The following is a 20747-nucleotide window of genomic DNA, read 5'->3' as shown; positions in this document are numbered from 1 at the left end:
TCTCATACAGAGGACATTGTCCAAGACCCCCGCCCCTCCCTCCTCCAGGCTGGTCTGTGTGGCATCTCTTTCAGGTTGCTCACAGAGCCTCTGCCTGACACTGGCACCTGTCCTCACCCCATCTCCTGCCTGCTCCGTCCCCAGAAGGACTCAAATCCTGGCCCTTAACTCCACCCCCCCCCATGAGCCCAGGACACAGGGCAACACTCAGGAACACAGCAGACCCGAGTTAGGGGCTGTTTATTACCCCACAGCTATTCGGCCCGAAAGAGACGTCCGCAGGCCACCGTGGGCCAGCTCCCATGTCTCTGTAGGTCAGGTTCTGGAGGCTCTGGCTCTGTCTCAACCACTACCTACTTTTCTCCTGGCCCTGCTCCATCTAGAGGGAGTCTAAGGAGGTGAGAACGGTGTGTGGTGTGTGGTGTGTGTGCCTGTGCTCACGTGTGGCCGGAGACAGCTTGTTCTGGACCCCAAGCCAAGGGCAGGGGAGGCCAGCAGAGTGGTAGCTGAGCCTTCTGAGGTGAACGCGTGCTTGCTTCCATTGCACAGGAACGATCCGGCTGCCTGTCCATCAGTGTGGCGCAGAATTTGCCCTGTGCCAATGACCGTCTCCTCCCAGATCGGATGGGGCTCCCTTGGAAACAGGACCACCGTTCCCCTGCCAGGGAAGCTCCTGCTGGGAAGCCTGCTGCGTGGGCCTTCCTGGTTCTGGCTGGGCCACAGCAGTGGGCTAGGGTCCTCCAAATGCCCAGGAGCCTGCCCACTGCCGGCTCTGGAGAAAGGCCCTCCAGGCTCCGCCTGTCAGGGACCAGGGCAACAGCTGGCTTCTTCGTGCCGGGCCAGGAGGGACATCCGGGAGAAGGCCTTGGAGCAGCCCTTGCACTGGTATTTCTTGGTGCCCAGGTGGGTCTGCAGGTGGGCCCGCAGGTTGGAGCGGTCAGCAAAGGCCCTGCTGCAGTGGGGGCAGGCAAAGGGCTTCTCACCTGCGGGAGGAGGAAGAAAGCAGGTGACTGACTGCAACCAGGACCATGCCACAGACGGCAGCCAAAGGCACAAGGTAGGCACCTGTGGTGAGGGGCCCCTTGCCCCCCAAAGGCTGAGCCCCCTACTCCCCATCTTCCAAGGGCCGTTGGCCCAGCGTGGTCCCCTCGTGTCCAGTCCTCCGGCTTCCTAGGGGCCCAGGGCTCCTGAATCCCCACTAATGGAAGCCTGGCAGGTTCATGGCCTTCTCCCAAATGGAGAGCCTCTGCCTCTTCCAGGCCAGGTGCCCGCTGGCACCACAGTGGTCAGGCTCTCCTGTCTTCCCTCCGCTCCAGTCCTGGAGCTGGAGAGGATGGGCCGAGTCTTGACAAGGTCCTGCATGTTCCAAGCCTTGCCCAGACACGGGAGTTTCGCCCCCCCCCCCCCCCCGAGAACACTGTCCACACTCCAATCCCAGCCTGTGGATGGGGCCCTGTGGAGACAGAGGCAGAGAGGGGAGCGACGGGGAGACAAGCCAAGGACTGAGGCAGGAAGATGCCTTCCCTGCAGCCTGCAGGGAGAGCTCAGACCCGATTTCAGGCTCTGGCCTCTGGCCTGGGAAGGACATGCCCGCTGTTCAAGTTCCCATCTGTGGGGCTCATTCTGGGAGCCCCCAGAGGTACGTGCCACTGGGGGCTGGGGGGTCTATGAGCAGCCCTGTCATGGGTGAGGTCATTCCCCGCCCCCCACCCGCTTCTCCTGAACCCTGGTCCTGCCTGCAGGCCGGCGGCTGGTGGCACCTACCTGTGTGCGTGCGCGCGTGGCCCTGGAGCAACCAGGGCCTGGAGAAGGCCTTGCCGCAGACCTTGCAGACGCAGGGCAGGGTGTGGGTGCGGATGTGCATCTTGAGGGCACCCAGGCTGGCGTATCCCTTGTCACAGTATCTGCAGGTGAAGGTGTGCCCTGCCGGCAGGGGGCAGTGCAGCTGCTGGTGCCTGGCTAGGCCAGCCAGTGTGTGGTAGGGCCTGTGGCAGTGGGCGCATGCAAAGCCCCCTGGGACTCGAGGCATCCCCTCCTCCTCCAGGCCTTTGTTTGGAGCCCCAACCCCATCGGGACCTAGGGCCGGGGGCCACCGAGTGGGAGGCGGCGGCGGCAGGGGCAGGTTGAGGTGGTTCAGGCTGGGTCTGAGGGGCACGCTTGGGCCGTTGCCAGCCCGAGGTCCCGTCCAGCTGGCATCCAGGGGCTCTGGTCTAGACGCCCCCAGAGCCTCCTGGTGGCACGGGAGGAGGGGCAGGGCGATGCGGGTGGTGGTGGAGGTGCGGTTCCAGGGCTCTAGAGGGCGGCTGGGCGTGAGAGCTGCCTCTCCATCCTGGGAGTGGACGGGCACCACCAGTGCCCTGCACTCAGAGCAAGCGCCACAGGTTTCTGGAAGAGCGGAGAAGAGAGAGAGAGCAGAGCTACAGGGCTGAGGTCCTGGGGCTGGCAAGCTTCTATGTCTATCTTCTTCACAATGGCCACCCAGCCGCCATGAAGGAAGACTTTTAGAGACCCAACTTCCGCCATCCTGTAAGAGGCCGGAGAGCCTGCCACCCAGGGCGATGGCATAGCAGCTGAGGACCCGGGTCTGGAGGCTGGATCTCAGCTCCTTATCCACAATGACAACAGCCCAGCAGCATAAACCGTTCCTCACAGGGAGGCCCGGTAGAGCTCACTCCAGCCTAGCACTCTGGTCCTGAGGCAGGTGGAGCTGAGTTCAAAGCCAGTTTGGGCTACAAAGCAACACCTTTACTCGGAATAAAAATGAACAGTGTTCACCTGGCTGGGGCAGGCCTGCCTGCAGAGATCCCATCACCCTAGCGCAGCAGCATGAGGTCAGGACCCCAGGTGCCTGGAGTGAAGCCAGCCCCCTCACGCCCCCTCAGTAATTAGCCTCCTAGCCACCCTGGCGTCCCTTTGTGTGCGTCATGGTGTGCTGGGCTTCAGGGCAGTGCACACTCACCGCCCCTGGAAGGGCCCTAGGCCAGCAGCACCAGACCTGGTCTTGGCTTGGCTAGTTATTGGGCAGTGACTCCTGAATTTGTGACCAGCACGCGATGTGTTTGAACCAGATAGTACTGGTAGTCCCTCCCCACAAAAACGGTCTGTGGACAGATGCGAAGCAAATTCGGGGCACCCCACAGCCCCACTCACTGAGCTTTCTTCCTTGGAAGTGTTGAATTAAATCTCTGGCCCTCGGGCTGGGAGTGGGGCTTAATGGTGGAGTGCTTGCCTGGCATGCATGAAGCCCTGGGTTCAATTCCCCAGAACCACCTACACAGAAAAAAGCCGGAGTGGTGCTGTGGCTCAAGTGCACAGTGGTAGCCTTGAGCAAAAAGTGTCCAAGGACAGTGCCCAGGCCCTGAGTTCAAGTCCCAGGACTGGCAAAAAAAAAAATCTCTGGTTCTGTTTCCGCTGTTGTACTGAGGCTATGGGGAGAAAAGCAACACAGAATACAGAAAATACCACACATTTGCTCAGGAAATAGATCTCAAATATATAAAGAATGTGAGCCAACATCAAAACACGAATTTCAAAATTGGGAAGAAAAAATGAAAAGTTGGAAAGAAATAGAGAAAATTATTTCTCCAAAGAAGGAAGATACAGCAATTATTAACACGCATATAAAGATATATAATATCGCCGGGCACCAGAGGCTCATGTCATCCTAGTTACTCAGGAGGCTGAGCTCTGAGGATCGAGGTTCACAGCCAGCCTGGGCAGGAAAGTCTGAGACTCTTACCTCCAATCAACCACCAGAAAACCGGAAGTGAAAGTGGTGCTGTGGCTCGAGTGGTAGCTCTGAACTGAAGAGCTCAGGGGCGGCACCCCCACCCAGAATTCAAGCCTCATGACTGACAAAAAAAAAAAAAAGACATATAATATCTTAACCAACAAGACAATGCCAATCAAAACCATGGTAAGGCAAAACTTTATGTTCACTAGGCTGGCTATAATTAAGAAAGAGAGAGAGAGAAAAAAGGACAGGAGCAAGTGCTAGTGAGGGTGTGAAAAACAGGAACAACAAAGCCAAAGAGCCTCCGACATCTCCTGCCCTCACCTCTGCTCCCCTAGTTTCCTGCACTGAGGATCAGGTTTCTTAGGCAGAGGTGCAGTTCAGGTGGCAAAGGGACAAGCCAATGACTCCCAGGTCCCACGTTCAAAGCCCTGAGACTGCCAACCACCACAGAACTAGGATTCTGTCCTCGAGAAAGGGTGTATGGCGTGTGGGGCTGTGTAGGTAAAAGATGGAGTGTGCCTGGGCTCTGCAGCCTGGCATAGGGTTCTCCCAACGCCCCCCCATCTCCACTCCAAGACCTGGCTGCCCCCTACCCCTAGGCGTCACCAGAGCTGAACTCCATCTGAGGCCCGTGGTCACCAATGGAATAAAAAGGGCCAATATACACAGGGGGCTAGAGACCATGGCTAGTGCTGGCAATGTCTTGCTGCATGTCTCTGGCTTTTCTGCATATTCTGCAACCTAGGTTTCTTTGGGAAGAGGCTGCAAGTAAATGCCCTCTGCCGTAGTGATTCCTGCACCCTCACAAGGCCTTGTGTGTATATGTATATGTATGCGTGTGCCGGTACTGGGGCTTGAACCTCAGAGCCTGGACACTATCCCTTAGTGTTTATTGTCAAGTCGGCACTCTACCACTTGAGCCACAGGTCCACTTCTGGTTTCATGATGAGTTGGAGATAAGAGTCTCAGGCATTTGTCTGTCCAGGATGGTTTCACACCTCGATCCTTGGAGCTCAGCTTCTGAGTAGTGCCCCACAGGCACTTATGAAAGTGAGGGAACAGGGGCCATACACCTCAGCATCCAAGGCCAATTCTAGGGTGATACTCCAGTGGAAGGAGCCCCACCAGGCCCCTGGAGCACGGGGTGCGGGGAGGGGAAGCCAGGAGGGAGAAAGAGGAATGCTGAAGGAAGAGTGCTTGTCCCGTTTCTACCAGGTGCGTCAGGAGCTAGATCTCAACTCTCAGTTTAGGGGAGGTCCCTAAGGCTGTGGCCTGGAGCTGAAGGTATCCAACGCACTGTGACACCCACTTCCACCTCCAGCACTACAAAAATAAGATAAAGATAGCCAATGGGAGGGAAGGCACGGGACAGAAGGAGGGCACAGACGACCCTGTGTGAAAGCAAATGTAAGCTAGATGTAATTCTACTCAGGACGCTGAGATCTGAGCATCGTGTTCCAGGCCATTCCAGGCACAAAAGTCCTTGAGACTCTTATCCAGTTAACCACCAGAAAACCAGACGTGGTGCTATTGTGACTCAAGGGGTAGGGTGGTAGCTTTGAGCTGAAGAGCTCAGGAACAGTGCCTAGGCCCAGAGTTCAAGTCCCACAATGGACAAAAAAAGGGAGAGGGGATTGTAGCGTAGTGGTGGAGTGCTTGCCTAGCATGCATGAAGACCCAGGTTTGATTCTTCAGTACCACATAGAAAAAAAAAAAACAGAAGTGGTGCTGTGGCTCAAGGAAAACACTCAAGGACAGTGCCCGGGCCCTGAGTCCAGACCCCAGGACTGGAAAAAAAGAAAAGAAAAGAAAAAAGAAAGGACAGGTATTGATTACCTGACGTATGTAAACACCAGCCCACCGTACATCACCTCTAAAATAACAGTAAAGTCAACAGAACTAGCCAGGCCTGTGATTAGCAGCAGACAAACGAGGACACCAGGGCTGTGGTGTGGTGGTAGAGTGCTTGCCTGGCATGCAGGAAGCCCCGGGTTCCATTCCCCGGAATCACACGCACGCGCAGAGCCAAAGACGGCGCTGCGGTGTGGGTGGAGGAGCTCTGGCCTTGAGAATCGCCAGGGCAGCGTCCCGGCCGAGTTCAAGCCTTCGGTAGCAGCGCAGGGACACCACCCCACCGCGCCAGAACCAGAGGGACACCACCCCACCGCGCCAGAACCAGAGGGACACCACCCCACCCCGCCAGAACCAGAGGGACACCACCCCACCGCGCCAGATCCAGAGGGACGACACCACCCCACCGCGCCAGATCCAGAGGGACGACACCACCCCACCGCGCCAGATCCAGAGGGACGACACCACCCCACCGCGCCAGATCCAGAGGGACACCATCCCACCCCGCCAGATCCAGAGGGACGACACCACCCCACCGCGCCAGATCCAGAGGGACACCACCCCCACCCCGCCAGAACCAGAGGGACACCACCCCACCGCGCCAGAACCAGAGGGACACCACCCCACCCCGCCAGAACCAGAGGGACACCACCCCACCGCGCCAGATCCAGAGGGACGACACCACCCCACCGCGCCAGATCCAGAGGGACGACACCACCCCACCGCGCCAGATCCAGAGGGACGACACCACCCCACCGCGCCAGATCCAGAGGGACACCATCCCACCCCGCCAGATCCAGAGGGACGACACCACCCCACCGCGCCAGATCCAGAGGGACACCACCCCCACCCCGCCAGAACCAGAGGGACACCACCCCACCGCGCCAGATCCAGAGGGACTACACCACCCCACCGCGCCAGATCCAGAGGGACGACACCACCCCACCGCGCCAGATCCAGAGGGACACCATCCCACCCCGCCAGAACCAGAGGGACGACACCACCCCACCGCGCCAGATCCAGAGGGACGACACCACCCCACCGCGCCAGATCCAGAGGGACACCACCCCACCGCGCCAGATCCAGAGGGACGACACCACCCCACCGCGCCAGATCCAGAGGGACGACACCACCCCACCGCGCCAGATCCAGAGGGACACCATCCCACCCCGCCAGAACCAGAGGGACGACACCACCCCACCGCGCCAGATCCAGAGGGACGACACCACCCCACCGCGCCAGATCCAGAGGGACACCATCCCACCGCGCCAGATCCAGAGGGACACCACCCCCACCCCGCCAGAACCAGAGGGACACCACCCCACCGCGCCAGATCCAGAGGGACTACACCACCCCACCGCGCCAGATCCAGAGGGACGACACCACCCCACCGCGCCAGATCCAGAGGGACACCATCCCACCCCGCCAGAACCAGAGGGACGACACCACCCCACCGCGCCAGATCCAGAGGGACGACACCACCCCACCGCGCCAGATCCAGAGGGACACCACCCCACCGCGCCAGATCCAGAGGGACGACACCACCCCACCGCGCCAGATCCAGAGGGACGACACCACCCCACCGCGCCAGATCCAGAGGGACACCAGAGGACCAAAGCAGGCCTGGGGCGGTGGCTCGGCGGGAGCCCCTCCCGCAAGGCGGGCTGCCGTGTCGCCCGTGTCGCCCGTGTGGCCCCGTGTGGCCCCGCACCCGCACGCGCTGGAACCCGGTCAGCACCGCAGCTCCGCAGCTCCGCTGTGCGTTACAAACGCCCGGCGGTGTCTCACCGCGTGGCCTGGACGGTCTCCGAGCGGCCTGGCCCGCGGCCCCCGGAGCGCCTGGCGGGGCGGGCGGGGTCCCGGCCGCCCCGGGAGCGCGTTAGCCAGGGCGGGGCCCGGAGGGCCGGGCGGGAGGGCGCGGCGGGTCCCCCGGGGCAGGTGCGCCCGCGGCACAGCCCTACCTACCTCTCCGCGGCTCCAGCCGCCCGTAGTTGGGGACTCGGTGGCCGAGGTGCGTCTTCACCAGGAAGGAGCGCGGCATGGTCCGCGCCGGGCGGGCCGGGCCGGGGCCGGGGCTGGGGCCGGGGACGGGGACGGGGCGGCCGGCGAGCGCGGGCTTCGGCGTCCTCGCAGCGCCCGGGCGGCGCGGCCAGCAGGTGCGGGAAAGGGTCAGGGTCATTAGCATAGCGCGCCGCCTCGGCCAACCAGCGCGCGGTTCGGCGGGGCGGGACCGCGAAGCCACGCCCAGGACAGGTGCGCGGGAGGGGCGGGGCCGGGGGCGGGGCCGGCGGAGGGGCGCCAGGGGGCGCGCGGCCGCGGGTGTCGCCCGGCCCGGCGGGGCTCGGCCGGCGCCCCTCGTCGCGCACCCGCCCCGAGGCGCGGAGGAAAGGGCGGAGGTCGGGGTTGAGCGGAAAGCGGCGGGGGCCGCAGTCGGCGTCGCGCTGCCGGTCCCCGGAGAACCGTCCGCGGCCCCACCTGCCCGCCGGCTCCCCCGACGGCTGGGAGGACGCGCCCGGGCCCGGCGCGGGGCGGGCGCGGCGCGGGCGCGGCGGGCCGGGCCGCCCGAGCTCAGGAATCCCCTGACCTGTCCCTTCTATTTATAGGAAGGGCCGCGGCCCAGAGGCCCCGCTCCGCCAGCCCTGCGGCACCTCCTCCGCCCCGGCCGGCCCGGGTGCCTGGCGGGCTTTGGCTGTCCGGGCCCAGAAGGATGGGAAGGCAGAGGAGCAGACGCAGGCCACGGGAGCCCCGAGATGGGGTAGACCCGGGCCCCCAGCACCGAGGCGCTACGGGCGCAGGACGCAAGCAGCGGGGACAGCCTGCCCCTGCGCTGCACACGAGAAACCCAAGCCTCCGAGAGGTCAGTGGCAGTAGAATGGGGGCCAGCCATGCTTCCGGCAAGCTCGGCACACGGGAGGCAGGGAGGAGGCAGGAGTCTCCTGCATCCATGACCTCCCGTGGGGCTTCTGAAGGCGTCCAGGGACCCAGCCCGCCTGCTGCCCCTCACCTGTCCCTTGGCCATCTGAGGTTTCTGTTTGTGGCTCTTCGGCTCTACCCCGCGTGTCCTCCCTGCGGCCTAGATCAGGCCTGCAGACGCCTGCAACCTCTGCCTGCACCATCCTCACCTGCCACTGTGTGGCCACTGGCCAAGCCCAGCAGGTCACCCCCCTGCTGGCTGATGAGCTCTGAGGAAGCGGTGGTAGCACACCTGTGCAAACCTTACCTGGAGACCCACAGGAGGGTTCTAGGCCCAGCGTTGGAGGAATCAGAGGTCCCTGGACAGCCACGACACTCAGCCCAGCGGGCTGAGCCCACGTCCTCACAGTGTCCTAGAACTCCCCTCCTAGTGGCTGTGGCTGCACAGGTTCCTCTGTCAGCTGTAACTCCGGGCCCAGTTGAGTCTGGATGAGTAGAGCTCACAGAGGAAAATCCAGGCCTCTGCCTCGTCCCCCCACTTGAGGCCCCGGGCAAGGACAGAGACCATCTCCATCTTCTGGGAGTCCTTGGTGAACATTCTCTTTTTACCAGTGGGGTTTCATGACCCGAATCTTGGCAGCCCCTGCTAGACAGCCGGAGAGATGGGCCAGGCAGAGCTCAGGCCTCGTTAAGTGCATCACAGCTTCCTGTGGCCAGATCCACAGCGGCTCATCCACGCTTGTTGAACTGGAGGGAAGAGAATCAGCCTTCTGCTCCCAGATATCCCAGGTTGCCTGGAATGCCTGCCTGTGCCCGGGAGTGCCAGGGCCCTCAGCTCTTCTCTGAGCTCTGCAGCAGGAGCCTGTGGGTGAGGGGGCCGGCAAAGTGGGCATGTGAACCTGCCAGCTTGGGGCTCAGTTGTCTTGGCCCAGTAGGGCAGTGGAGCCCGTGTCTGTGGGCAGAAAGAACGGTATAATTCGACATGCCTGGACTTGGGACGGCCACTGGAGCCGAATGACTGGATCCCACGACCACTGCGTCAGCCACTGAAGGTAGCTGACAGGGCTCCTGAGACCTGTGAGAGGTCATGGTGGCTCCCGGTGAAGTAAGCCTTTCACAAAGCTGAGCAGAGGAGGGATGCCTTGGCTGGCACTGAGGAGGGGTGTGTGGGGTGGGCCGAGCTTGCACAACTGAGCTGGGAGCTGGTCCAGGAGGCCACACGTGTCTACACACGTCTGTACATGTGTGTATCCACCGATGCTTGTGTGATGGTGCAGGAGTGATTGGTACAACATGCAGAAAGCCTGTCAGGGAGAGCCTGTGGGGCTCAAAACATGGTTCTAGGCATCCTCTGGGCCTTGGGTGCGAAGCATGGCAGAACTGACACCTGCTCCCACACAGGGTGTTGGAGAGCCTGAGACATCTGGAGATGTCCCAGGGGACTGTACTGAGGTTCAGTTACTCCACGTCCTGTGCTTCTCTAGTCCAGCCACAAGGGGGACAAAAGCCTCCCTGTCCTCTCAGCCCATCTGTCCCCCATGGTGGCAGAGTGGAGCTTTGTGGCAATTTAGACCCTAAGGCTCACTTGCAGAAGCCAAGCCCTCTGGCTGGGTGGGTGGTATAGCTCAGTGGAAGAGTGCTTGTCCAGCAAACGCAAGGCCCTGAGGTCAATCCCCAGGACCACCAAAGCTGGGCACACACGCACTCAATCACCCAAAACACTCCTGCAGGAGACGTGTGGCCTGAATATGCCAGGCCTTCCGCCAGCCTGCATGCTGGTCATCTGCCTTGTTCAGCAGGTGACCCCAATCCTGCACTAGGTGGAAGTGGGCCACGCTCAGGCCGCTGCAGTGACCTCTGCCCACAAGACTCAGGACATGCCCCTGAGCGGCCAGTGCCCTGGCCAGCGGGAGAGACCCCATGCATCTCTCGCCTATCCCTGTCATGTGCCCCCAGGTAGCACCCACTGGAGCCTCCTTGCTTCACGCCTTGGGGGAACCATGCCAGCTTGTCCACCTCTTGGCCTGGGAGCTGGCAGACAGCGTCTGGGTGAGTTTCTTCCCCTGGAAAGCGGCGTGGTCCTACCCTTTGTGTGGACCTGGTTGAAGTGAGGGCCTCATGGACATTACCAAGCCAAGAGGAGGTCATGAGGGTGAGCCCTGCACTGGAGACGGGGGACCTCATAAGAAGGCGCCTTGGCACAGACACAGGGAGGGGAGAGGATGTGAAGGGTGCAGTAGCCAGGCCTAGGTGACCCTAAGAGGCCTGAACTCCAGTCACTGGGCAAGTTGTGCCACCTGCCCCCACAGCCCTCCACCCCTTGGCTGGCATCCCAGGGAGGGCGGGTGTTTGGCCATGCCTCAAGGACGACCTCTCCCTCCGGTGCTCTGGGGCCGGGTGTGTGCCCCTTTGCCTTTCTGTAGCAGGCTTTGGGCAGGTTCTATGATGTGGGAGCAGAAACTTCTACTTCCGAGGCTCCCCACCTCCAAATGAGGTACCAGTGTCCAGCGGGTAGCAGGCACCCCCTAAATGTGCCTGAGGGCCTAAGGGAGGGCGAGGCAGCTGGGGCCAAGTGTGCTCGATGGATGAGGTGCGGGTAAGGACGTCACACGAGAATTCACATTGTGCTGTACCCATCCTGTGGGTGGAGGTCATGATGAAGGAGAGGCGAGGGAGGGGGAGGAGGGGGGGGGAGGAGGGGGACGAGCACCTAGAGTAGAAATAGGGAAGGTTTTTTTGGAGACTGTGGGGTCAACCAAGGGAGTGAGGCCAGGGGCTGGAGAATCTCTCATGTCTGCCTCAGGCTGGCCGCCTGACTCCTGCCTAGTGGATCAGGTCCCAAGTACCTGGCAACTTTGAGTGCTTTCTAAGAAGTAGGGTATGAGCTCACAACCTGAGACCCAGGGTGCGTCGTCACCAACCTGAGCGTCTGGGTCCCTGGACTCTGCAGGGCCCACGGGCTCGGCCTGGGGGTGGGTGGAAGAGTGAGGCCCGGCTGGCTCCCCATGGCCATAACTCGAGGTAGATGGAGACTCTGGTGTGCAGAGCTTTCCTCTCCAAGAGTGGGTCATGGCCGAGCATCTCCATGCCCACTGCACGCCCACTGACACAACTGGGAACCTTATGGCTGTAGATGCAGGCTGCCCGCTCACCAGGGCTAGAGAGAGTTCTGTCCTCTTCCTAACGACCCTTGGGAGGGGCTGGCTGTGGCCAAGGGTGCAGTCTTGTCCTCTGCAGAGGACATGGGTGTGGTGCCACCCTGGCTCCCACAGAGTTGTCAGGAAATGGGGAAGCTGACGGCTTTCCAGAACCTGAGGCCTCCCCTCCAACGTGGAGGAGCCTGCTGCCTGCCTCGCTGGGGTCTCCTTTTCCCTTGGTATTTGCTATGGATGTGATGTCGCTGAGAGGTGCCATGGCCAGCGGAGGGGAGGAGACTGAGGCCACATCCTCAGCGGGATGCAGGCCCGTGGCCTTGGAGGGCCCCAGAAGCACATGCGAGCATAGACACGCATGGAGGGGAGAAGGTCGGCCCATCCCAGAGTCTCGAAGGGTGGTCTCTGGGGTTCCAGACAGCCCCAAGGGCGGCTCCAATGGCAAGGGCGGTGTTCAGAATAGGGCAGACAGGCTTGGGGCTGAGCTGTGGACATGGCTTCTCTGATGCATGCCCCGTGGGGCCTGTCGAGACCAGGAGGTTGAGGCAGCAGCTCCTCCAGGAGTGCTGCGGCCCTGCTGCACATGACGGTGGCCACAGAGCAGGCTCCCTTCTACCCCAACTTCTGGATCAGTCGGCCCCATCTGGGGACAGGTTCTCTTTCCCACTCCTCCTGGGTTCCATGAGAGATCGAGCCAGACCCCACGCGTGCAGGGATCCCCCTGGAGCCCACATGTACTGTGCTCGGCAGACACCGGGCCTCCTGGGCAACAGCAGTGCCACGGGGTCGCCATGACCTTGACTCCTCCCTCCCTCCTCTGCGGCCATGGCACTCAGGCTCCACAGCTCCAAGTACAGCAGCCTTAGTGCCTCAGCTACTGTGGTTTCCACAGGGGTCTGGAACTTGGGCAATGTCTCCCTGAGGGCAGACGGAAAGATGAGGCGGCCGCTGAGGTCAGAGTGTGCTGAGTCAGGGCCCCAAGCTGCCTCCGGGGCCCTGGACACCAAGAGCCATGCCCGTGCTGGCACCCCACCCCCATCACTCACCATCACTTGTGGGCAGGTCTAGGCCTGCAAGGGCACCACTGGGCAGTGAGCTCCCACCCAAGGGTGACAGGCTTGGCCAAGTGCCAGGAGGCAGCTACAAAGCCTACTGGGCCCTGGCAGACAACCAGCATGGGTGCTATCTCAGGTCTCTCAAAGGCAGTGGGGACGCTGCAGAGCTACAGGTTCCCAGCCACAGCGGCACACAAGCGAGTTGGGGCCTGGCAGTCTTCCAGGAGGTGTCTGCAGGCACCCGTGCTCAGAGCTCAGCCCCCTTCAACTACAGCTAAGGGTGACCTGGCTGGGCCTGGTCCACAGGTCTTTTTTTTTTAACCAGTCCTGGGGCTTATACTCAAGAGCCTAAGCACTGTCCTTGGGCTTTCTCAAGGCTGCAGCTCTACCACTTGAGCCACAGCACCACCTCTGCCTTTTTTCTACATATGTGGTCCTGAGAAATCAAAATGTGTCTTCGTGCATGTTAGGCAAGCTCTCTACCACTAGGCTAAACTCCTGGTCCCAGGCCCCAGGTTTTGTTTCCCTCATGGCAGCTTTTGCTGAAGAAGCCTCTTCCCCTTAGAATAAACTGCCCAGAAGAGAGACCTGCCTCCACTCCATCTGGTAAGAGGGACAGTAAGACAGGTGACAGCAAGGATTGGCCACCAGGTGACTTCCACGGGACCAGGGTACCTGGGGGCCCTGGGGAAGCTTGAAGCAGTGGCCTCAGGCACAGCACCAAGAACCCCAGGCCCTGGTCAGCAGAGACAGGCTCCCCCGGCCGTCCCGGGACCGAGGAGGAAACCCACTTCCAGGCCTGCACAGATGCTTGGAAATATTTTATTTAAACTTTTTTGAAAAGACAGCAATAATTTATGCCATGAACAGAAAAGGAGTGCTGACAGGGTTTTCTGGCCTGCCCCTCTCCAGCTTGGCCACTGCTGGGGGGACCCCTGCTTGAGGAGTGCACTCCCAGGGCGGGGGCCACCAGAGCACCCCACCACTGGTGCTGGGGGTCTTCCTGGATGACAAGACCCACAAGAAAAAAGAAAACACCCCAACAACAAACACAACCCCCAAGGGCGGCCGGGGCTTCAGCCTCTGCACTGTTCACAGGCACAGGCCGGTCTGCTCAGGCGGGTCTGGTGGTCCTTCCCTCTAGGCGCTGATCCCAAACAACAGCTTGTTTTTAAGGTTTTGTTTTGTTTTCTTAAAAAATATAACTTTGTTAATGTTTCATAAAAATACTATTCGTCCTAGTCAAACACAGATATTGCAATATGAAGAGTAACTGCTTTGTCTTCGCTCTATAAAATGTGAAAAGATTATCACATGGGGTAAGATAGAAAAAATGCCAGGATTCCTAAGTATCACAAAAGCCAGTACCAAAGGCGCCAGGGAAGCGTAGCCAGATGCTGGCTGCGGCCTTGGGTCCTCCTCCTCCCTCTGGCAGGGACCCATCTTGGGTATCCTGGTTGCTTTCCCTTGTGGCTCGGAGGAGATGGCCACCTGCTTTAACCCAGTGGGCCAGCACGGCCCCTTGAAGCACCGATAACCCTGCTTCTCTCTGGTAGGCAAAGACTGGCCTGCCACGTCCAGGCTCCAGCGGCCCTGACCGACTCTCCTCATGCAGGATAAGACTCCACCTGGCCCACCAAGGTGCTTCCTGTGCAAGTACCAGGTTCGGGCTACAGCCCTATCCTCAGGTGAGAGGGCATCCTCGGCCCCAGGCTCGGGGCTGGCAGCTGGGCACGCCTTCAGTTCTCAGAGAGAGACAGTGCCAGGGCAGCCTGGAAGGCAGCTTCTTCATCAATGCTGTAGTCCTGGAAACAGGAAGTTGAAATGGACTGGGCGTGCCCCACCCCATCTCCCTGCCAGGTTTACCTCGTCCCTTCAGCTCAGCGCCTTTCTGTGCCCCGGCTGGGGATCCTGGCCCCGTCCACATCAGGCCCCTTTGTCTTCCCCTTTCTGCTGAGAGGCCCCATGGCAGTGTGCCTCCACCAGGGCCAGCCTGAGGGGCAGGCATGGGCTGGAACAATGGGGATTTCTTCTTTTCTTTTTGTCAGTCCTGGGGCTTGAACTCAGCCTGGGCACTGTTCCTGAGCTTCTTTGTTCAAGGCTTGCACCCTACCACTTGAGCCACAGCACCACTTCTGGTTTTTTCTGTGCTGGTGGTACTGAGGAATGGAACCAGGACTCCACCACTAAGCCACATGTCCAGCCCCAAAGGTGGGGATTTCTAAGCAAGAGAGCAGACCAAGCAGAGGTCCAGGCAGCCAGAGGCTGTGAGGAGGTGATGAGAAAGTGAGGCTGGGGGTGCTGGGCTGGCAGCAGCCCCTCCTAACCCCGGCAGGTTGGGGAGGGGATGGAGGCAAGAAGCCAGAGCACGCTTTGCTTCAAGTTTCTCTAGCTTCTCTCAGAAGCATGTCAGAAATGTGTGGCCAGCGTGTGCAGTGGCTCACACCTGTAGTCCTCGCTATTCAGGAGGCTGAAATCTGAGGACAGTGGTTCAAAGTCAGCCTGGGCACTAAAGCCTGTGAGACTCTCATCTCCAATTAACCACCAGAAAACTAGATGTGACACTGTGGCTCAAAGGGTAGGGTGGTAGCCTTGAGCTGAAGAGCTCAGGGACAGCGCCCAGGCCCAGAGTTCAAGTCCCACAACAGACCAAAAAAAAAAAGGAACATGTGGCCAACCGTAGGATGCTGCTGCGGAGGCCACGGCAGGCCCCCTGAAGACGGGCCCAGCCCCCGGCATCCCGGGGCCCAGCACAGCTCAAAGGAGCCGGGCACCCCTGCCTTCTCAGAACAGTTGGGCCTTTCAAACTGGAGAGGAACACAGAAGCTGTGGGGGAGCCCCAGGGTAGGAAGAGGACGTACCACAAAGGTGTCGTAGGAGAACTTGTGCCGGTGCAGCAGGTGCTGCAGGAAGTTGGCGCTCTTGTAACTGGGGTCTCCCCAGGGCATGGCGGAGCAGATGGGACACACCTGCAACAGAAGGCAGCGCGTGTCAGGGCCTCCAGGCCTCTGCACAGCTCCTAAGGCCACTCCAGCCTGACCTGGGTCTCCAGGGACACCGCTGCACGGGGTCCACTCTGCTCCTCCAGATGCCGGGACCGCACCAAAGGCTCGCACAGCGGCATGAGCTCCGGTGCTCACCACGTGGAGGGGGACAGGCATGGACTCTGGAGCTCACCACGCGGTTGGGGTCACTGCGATGACTCTCCACACAGTGCTTCACCAGCTCCTGCTGGTCCAGGTTGCGGGCACCGCAGTAGGGGCAGGTGAATGTAGATCTGTTGGGGATGTTGCTGGTGGGGTGGGAAGAGAGTGAGTAAGGCCGGGTGCTGCCATCCTGTCTTTCTCCCACACCATGTACCCTGGCCTGCAGAAGCCACAGAGTTGGCAGGCAGGAAGGAGGCAGAGCTGGAGCTCTGATCCAGGCTGCCCCAGCTGGTTCCCACCTTGGGTACCCATCTGCTCACCCTGAGCAAAGGGCTTGCAGGCTGCTGGCCTGCCAGGGAGGGGACTGTGCAGCCCACCCTGCTGGAGCTGGCCCTGTCTCCACTGGACTTCCGCAGACAGGGAGCGCCTGGCTGCTTCCTCCCCGGAAGGCTGCCTACCTGGGGACAGGTTGAGACGTGGGTACCACAGGAACAAACTTGGGGCAGTTGGCCATTTGCTCCTGGACCTTCAGGCAGGAGGCAACATGGACCCTCATCTTCGCCAGGGTCACCTGGGAGACAGACCGAGGAGGAGGAGGTGCTGGGACGGCTGGGGCCTTGGTCACGAGGACAGGCCACAGCCAGCAAGTCACCTGCAGCAGCGATGACCTGCCCCTCCTGCTCCTCACAGCCAAAGGCGCTAGCCCCGCCATCACGTACAGACACCAGTCCCAGCCACTGAGAACAGGGTGGGCACCCCGCAGGCTGCAGAGAGGAGCTGCAGCCCAGCACTCACTTGCAGGAAAACATTTCTCCTGATGGGAACCAGGGAAAACTCTCCTGACAAACCCTTGCCCTGGGCAAAAGCCAAACACCAGCCCAGCAGCACTGCATGCTGGCCAATCCCAAGTTATCAGGCACAACCTGGCTGAGGGCAGAGACTTGGTCTGGGCAAAGGGGGAGAACGGGGCGGCAGAAGTGGTGTCTGAACAAGGATCCAGTGAACAACCCAGGAGGAAGAAGAGCTAGGGCCAACCTGCCCTTCAAGGTGGGTCACAAGGCACAGCCAGGACAGCCATGGCCATGCCCAGGGACCAAGAGGGTCCCACAGAGGCCAGGAATGGCAAGGACCAGTAAAGACACCTTCCTGCAAATGACACTTCCAGCGTCGGTCCACGGCAACAAGCCAGCCCCAGTAAGGTATTCCTGGGGCAGGGGTTCGCCCTGACACCGGGCTGCTGGACACAGGCGGCCACGCTGGCAGGAAGCTATGCAGACCCAGGGAAGAGGGCTGAGGTGCTGGATCTTGGGGCAGGCCCAAAGAGTGAGCAATCACTCCTATCTCCCCAGGAGAGTCTTCCCGGAACAGAAGCAGGCGGCCCCTGACTGCCACCAAGGCCCACAGAGCAGCTCAACTCAGCACCGCCAAACATAGAGCATCCCCCAGGACCGGCCACAGGGCCGACGCCTCCTGTGACAGGTGAGCACGTACCAGGCAAGACACAGCAGTGTCTGGAATGGGCACTCAAAACAGCTCCTCGCTGCTGCCTCCACAGCCAGCTGAGGAAGACAGGGTGCACTGGGGCTTGGCACCCTGGGCTGCAGATCAGCAGTGCTGGGGGCACGGAGAGTGGGAGGTGGGCAGGGACATGGTGGGGACACTGTGGGGGTGGGGGGCACGGTCGGGCTTGGTGCTGCTTAGCACTGTCCACCTGAAGCCCGACTCTGGCTCCACAGAGCGGGAAGGCAGAGGAAGGAGCTAGCAGGCCTCCTTGTGCCAGCAGAGGGGCCGTTTCTCAACAAGACGTCCCTCCCTCTGCCGCCAGCGGACACCACCACCCCAGCCCAACCCCCAGGCCGCAGTACCTTCTTATTGCAGCCTCGACAGGGTGCCTTGTAGGACGAAAGCTGCTTGTCCACATGGGTGGCCTTGTCCACTTTCCTGGGGTCGAAAGGCAGCCGGCAGAGTGGACACAGCGGGGAGGGCACCTGCAGGCATGGCTGGAGGCACTCCCCGCAGAACCTGCAGGGGACACGGGCCTTAGGCCTTGTGGCGTGGGCTTTCACAGGCCTCAGAGCGAAGCTGAAGGACTAGCACATGCAAGGCGGCTGCGGTGCTGGTAGTCGTCCTGTGCCCCTACTAGACAAGCTCGGGCTGTCTGGGCCCCTCCTGGCAGCACGGCGCTGCTGCTCCATCCACATCTTCATCCCTGAATCCCCCAGCCTAAGAGGCCAGACTGCGCCCCGCAGGCTCGGGTGGCTGACGTGTGGATGACGTGAATCAGGAGGCTGCGCAGTAAGGCTACCGACAATCCTAGGAAAGATGCCAGGCTTGGGGCCCTGGATCTAGCTGGCCAGCTCCCCACAGGAGCAACTCTTGTGCCTTGAGCCATGGTTTGGTGGAAGGGCAGGGCTTGGGTGGGCTCTGGTACCAGGCATTCATTTGGGACTCTGAAATCCCTACAAGCACCATCATCCAGAAAGAATGAGTTGAGCCCCCATGGGCTCTGGGATGTCAGAGCAAGGTGTCCTTGTGGGCCCATGCTCCCAGCTGGTGTTTACACCCCCTCCCTCCTGGCAGCTCCCGCAGAGGGGAGTAAGAGAAAGAAAGGAGCATGCTCACAGCCCCTCCCTGGGCACAGGACAGAGAGGAAGCCTTCACTCCAGAGGTAGCACCCAGCAGGAGGGGAGCTGACCAGCCCCATGGCCGGATGGCCACCTTGCAGACCGTAAGGAGGCTGCAAAGCAGAGTGCATTGTTCTGCCACTCTGCTCCCTGCACAGGCTTGACAGGCTGACCATGGGATGGGATGAAAAAGCACACTGGACAGAGGGCTAAGAATGCTCCTGAGCTTACAGATGACTCAGCTGAAGACAAGGGAGATCGCTGTTCTCATCCCCCCACCTCCCGACGAAAGAGGAAGGAGGCCTCAGCTTCCCGCAGAGCGGCTAAGGGCCTCAGGTCCCTTCTCTTTTTGCCCTCAGGTTTCTGGGAAATCCTGTTCTGCCACATGGAGAAAGGAGCAGTTACCCAGATACCACCTGACTTGAAAGGACCCTAACATGCTCTCTCTGCCCACGAAGAAGTGTCACTCACCTTGCCCAAGAAGGCAGTGTCACCAGGAACCCGAGCCCTCAGCACCCCAGCAAGTATCCCCAGGACAGCCCCGGCCCCAGGGTCCATGAGCCAGGGGGGCCTCCTGCATTACCTAATCGCTAAGGAAGAGGCTGGAGAGCCGACGCTGACAGGGAACATCAAGACCTGAACAGAAGTGTCCCTGGGACAACGCGGTGATGGCCAAGGTGTCCGCCCACAGATGGACGGGTGAACAAATGCGCTGTATGCATTTGGTTATGAAAATGAGCAAAACCTTGAGACCAAATAGGCAAGCCTCACCAACATGATGCTAAGTAAAAGAAGCCAAATAAAAGGGCCATAGGTCGTACAACACCATTTCTATGCAATGCCCAGCATAGCCAGACCCAAGGACAGACAGGGTTAGTGGCAGCCAGCAGCTGGGAGAAGGGGCGAAGGGTACTGGGTTTACTTTTAGGGTGGAAGCTAGAAATCACTGGACTCTACACCTGGAATGAATACGTTGCGGGCACTGCATTCTTTCTCAATGAAGTGATTAAAACTGCACAGAGCAAGGCCTCACACACAAGGCCAGGGTGTCATGGACACTTCACAGGACAGAGGAAGAGGGTCCCTGTGGGTCTCTGAGGAACATGGTGGTGGAGGCCAGAAGGGCTTGTTCTACTTCCTTTCAGAATGCAAGGAAGGCTGGGGAGGCATGCGGCTCCCGAGTCCGGGAGTGGGACACAGAGGGGGACAGACGTGCGGTGCTTCTCCTGCGGGAGGGCCTGCCTGAAACTGCACAGGGCCTGGGGCTGAGCTGCTCCTCAGCGAGGCGAAGACAGGCTCGGGGCCCAGCCCCGGCCCCGAGTTCAAGCCCCAGGATCTGCACTATAAAAGAGGAGAGAGGAAGTAAATTCTGACCGAGGCCGCTCGTCCAGGCGGCCCTGCTAGGTCCGCAGTGCCCTGCTTGTGACCGGGCGGTGCGCCACCCGACGCGGTGCCGCCGGCTCGGTGGGGCCCCGGGCGCACGCAGCCCTCCGCCGCCCCCCTGACCAGCAGGCGCCCACGGGGGCGGCTGCTCCTGTGAGCCAGGCGCTCCAGGGCCTTCCAGCAGCCCGGACCCCGCGGGGAGCAGGGCGCCCCGTCCAGGCTCTGCCTCCCAAAGGCCGCGGCGCGGCGGGACGCCCGGAGTGTGGGTGCCGGGGCCCTGGGGGCCCGCCCACCTGGCTGCTCCGGTGCGCGGCGGCCGAGTCCTCCGTCCCCGCGGGCCGCGCGTCCCCGGCGGTCCCGCGAGCGGGCAGCGGGCGGGGAGAGTCGACAGCACAGCCACGAGTCATTTCTTCTCCGCCGCCCGCCTCGGCGCGCCGCCCGCCGCCCGCCGCCCGCCGGCCGGGGTGGGGGGCGGCGGCGAGGGGCGCGGCGGGGCTGCGGGCCGGCGGGCGGGGGCGGCGGACCGGGCGCCGGGTCGGCGGGCCCGAGGCCCGGCCGCGCACAGGCCGCGCACAGGCCGCGCACAGGCCGGGCGGGCGCCGCGGGGCCCCGCGCCCCGCGCCCCCGGCGGACCCCTCCCGGCCCCCCGGGCGCGCTCACGTGTGGCCGCAGCTGCCGATGGCCACGGGCCGGTGGTAGACCTCCAGGCAGATGGGGCAGCTGAACTGCGCCTCCAGGCCGCCGTCGCCGCCCGCGGGCCCGGCCGGCGGCTGCCGCTGCTGCGCCGAGGCGACCAGGCTGCGGAACATCGCCATCCCGGGCCAGGCCGCGTCCGCCGCCGCCGCCGCCGCCGCCGCCGCCCCCCGGCCCGGCCCGCCCGGCCCGGC

The 20747-nt window shown here is 61.6% G+C and overlaps 2 protein-coding genes across 2 annotated transcripts; both read right to left on the bottom strand.

Annotated features, from left to right (window-relative positions):
• Positions 1 to 269: 269 nt before the first annotated feature.
• Positions 270 to 7668, bottom strand: Snai3 (snail family transcriptional repressor 3). Its single transcript, XM_090356992.1, has 3 exons — positions 7553 to 7668; positions 1765 to 2385; positions 270 to 983 (listed from the first exon to the last, which is right to left on the bottom strand). Exons 1-3 carry the CDS (start codon positions 7626 to 7628, stop codon positions 802 to 804), a joined length of 879 nt encoding a protein of 292 aa, XP_090213118.1. The 5' UTR covers positions 7629 to 7668; the 3' UTR covers positions 270 to 801.
• Positions 7669 to 13513: 5845 nt separating this feature from the next.
• On the bottom strand, positions 13514 to 20709 carry Rnf166 (ring finger protein 166). Its single transcript, XM_090357132.1, has 6 exons — positions 20521 to 20709; positions 17719 to 17875; positions 16312 to 16424; positions 15885 to 15999; positions 15569 to 15676; positions 13514 to 14512 (listed from the first exon to the last, which is right to left on the bottom strand). Exons 1-6 carry the CDS (start codon positions 20673 to 20675, stop codon positions 14447 to 14449), a joined length of 714 nt encoding a protein of 237 aa, XP_090213258.1. The 5' UTR covers positions 20676 to 20709; the 3' UTR covers positions 13514 to 14446.
• Positions 20710 to 20747: the final 38 nt, after the last annotated feature.

Source organism: Megascapheus bottae, chromosome 24 (genome assembly GCF_031878675.1).
Source record: "Megascapheus bottae isolate mThoBot1 chromosome 24, mThoBot2.hap1, whole genome shotgun sequence".
Taxonomy (NCBI): Eukaryota; Metazoa; Chordata; class Mammalia; order Rodentia; family Geomyidae; genus Megascapheus; species Megascapheus bottae.
Note: the sequence above shows the minus strand (reverse complement) of the source record. Positions and strands in the feature narration are given on the sequence as shown.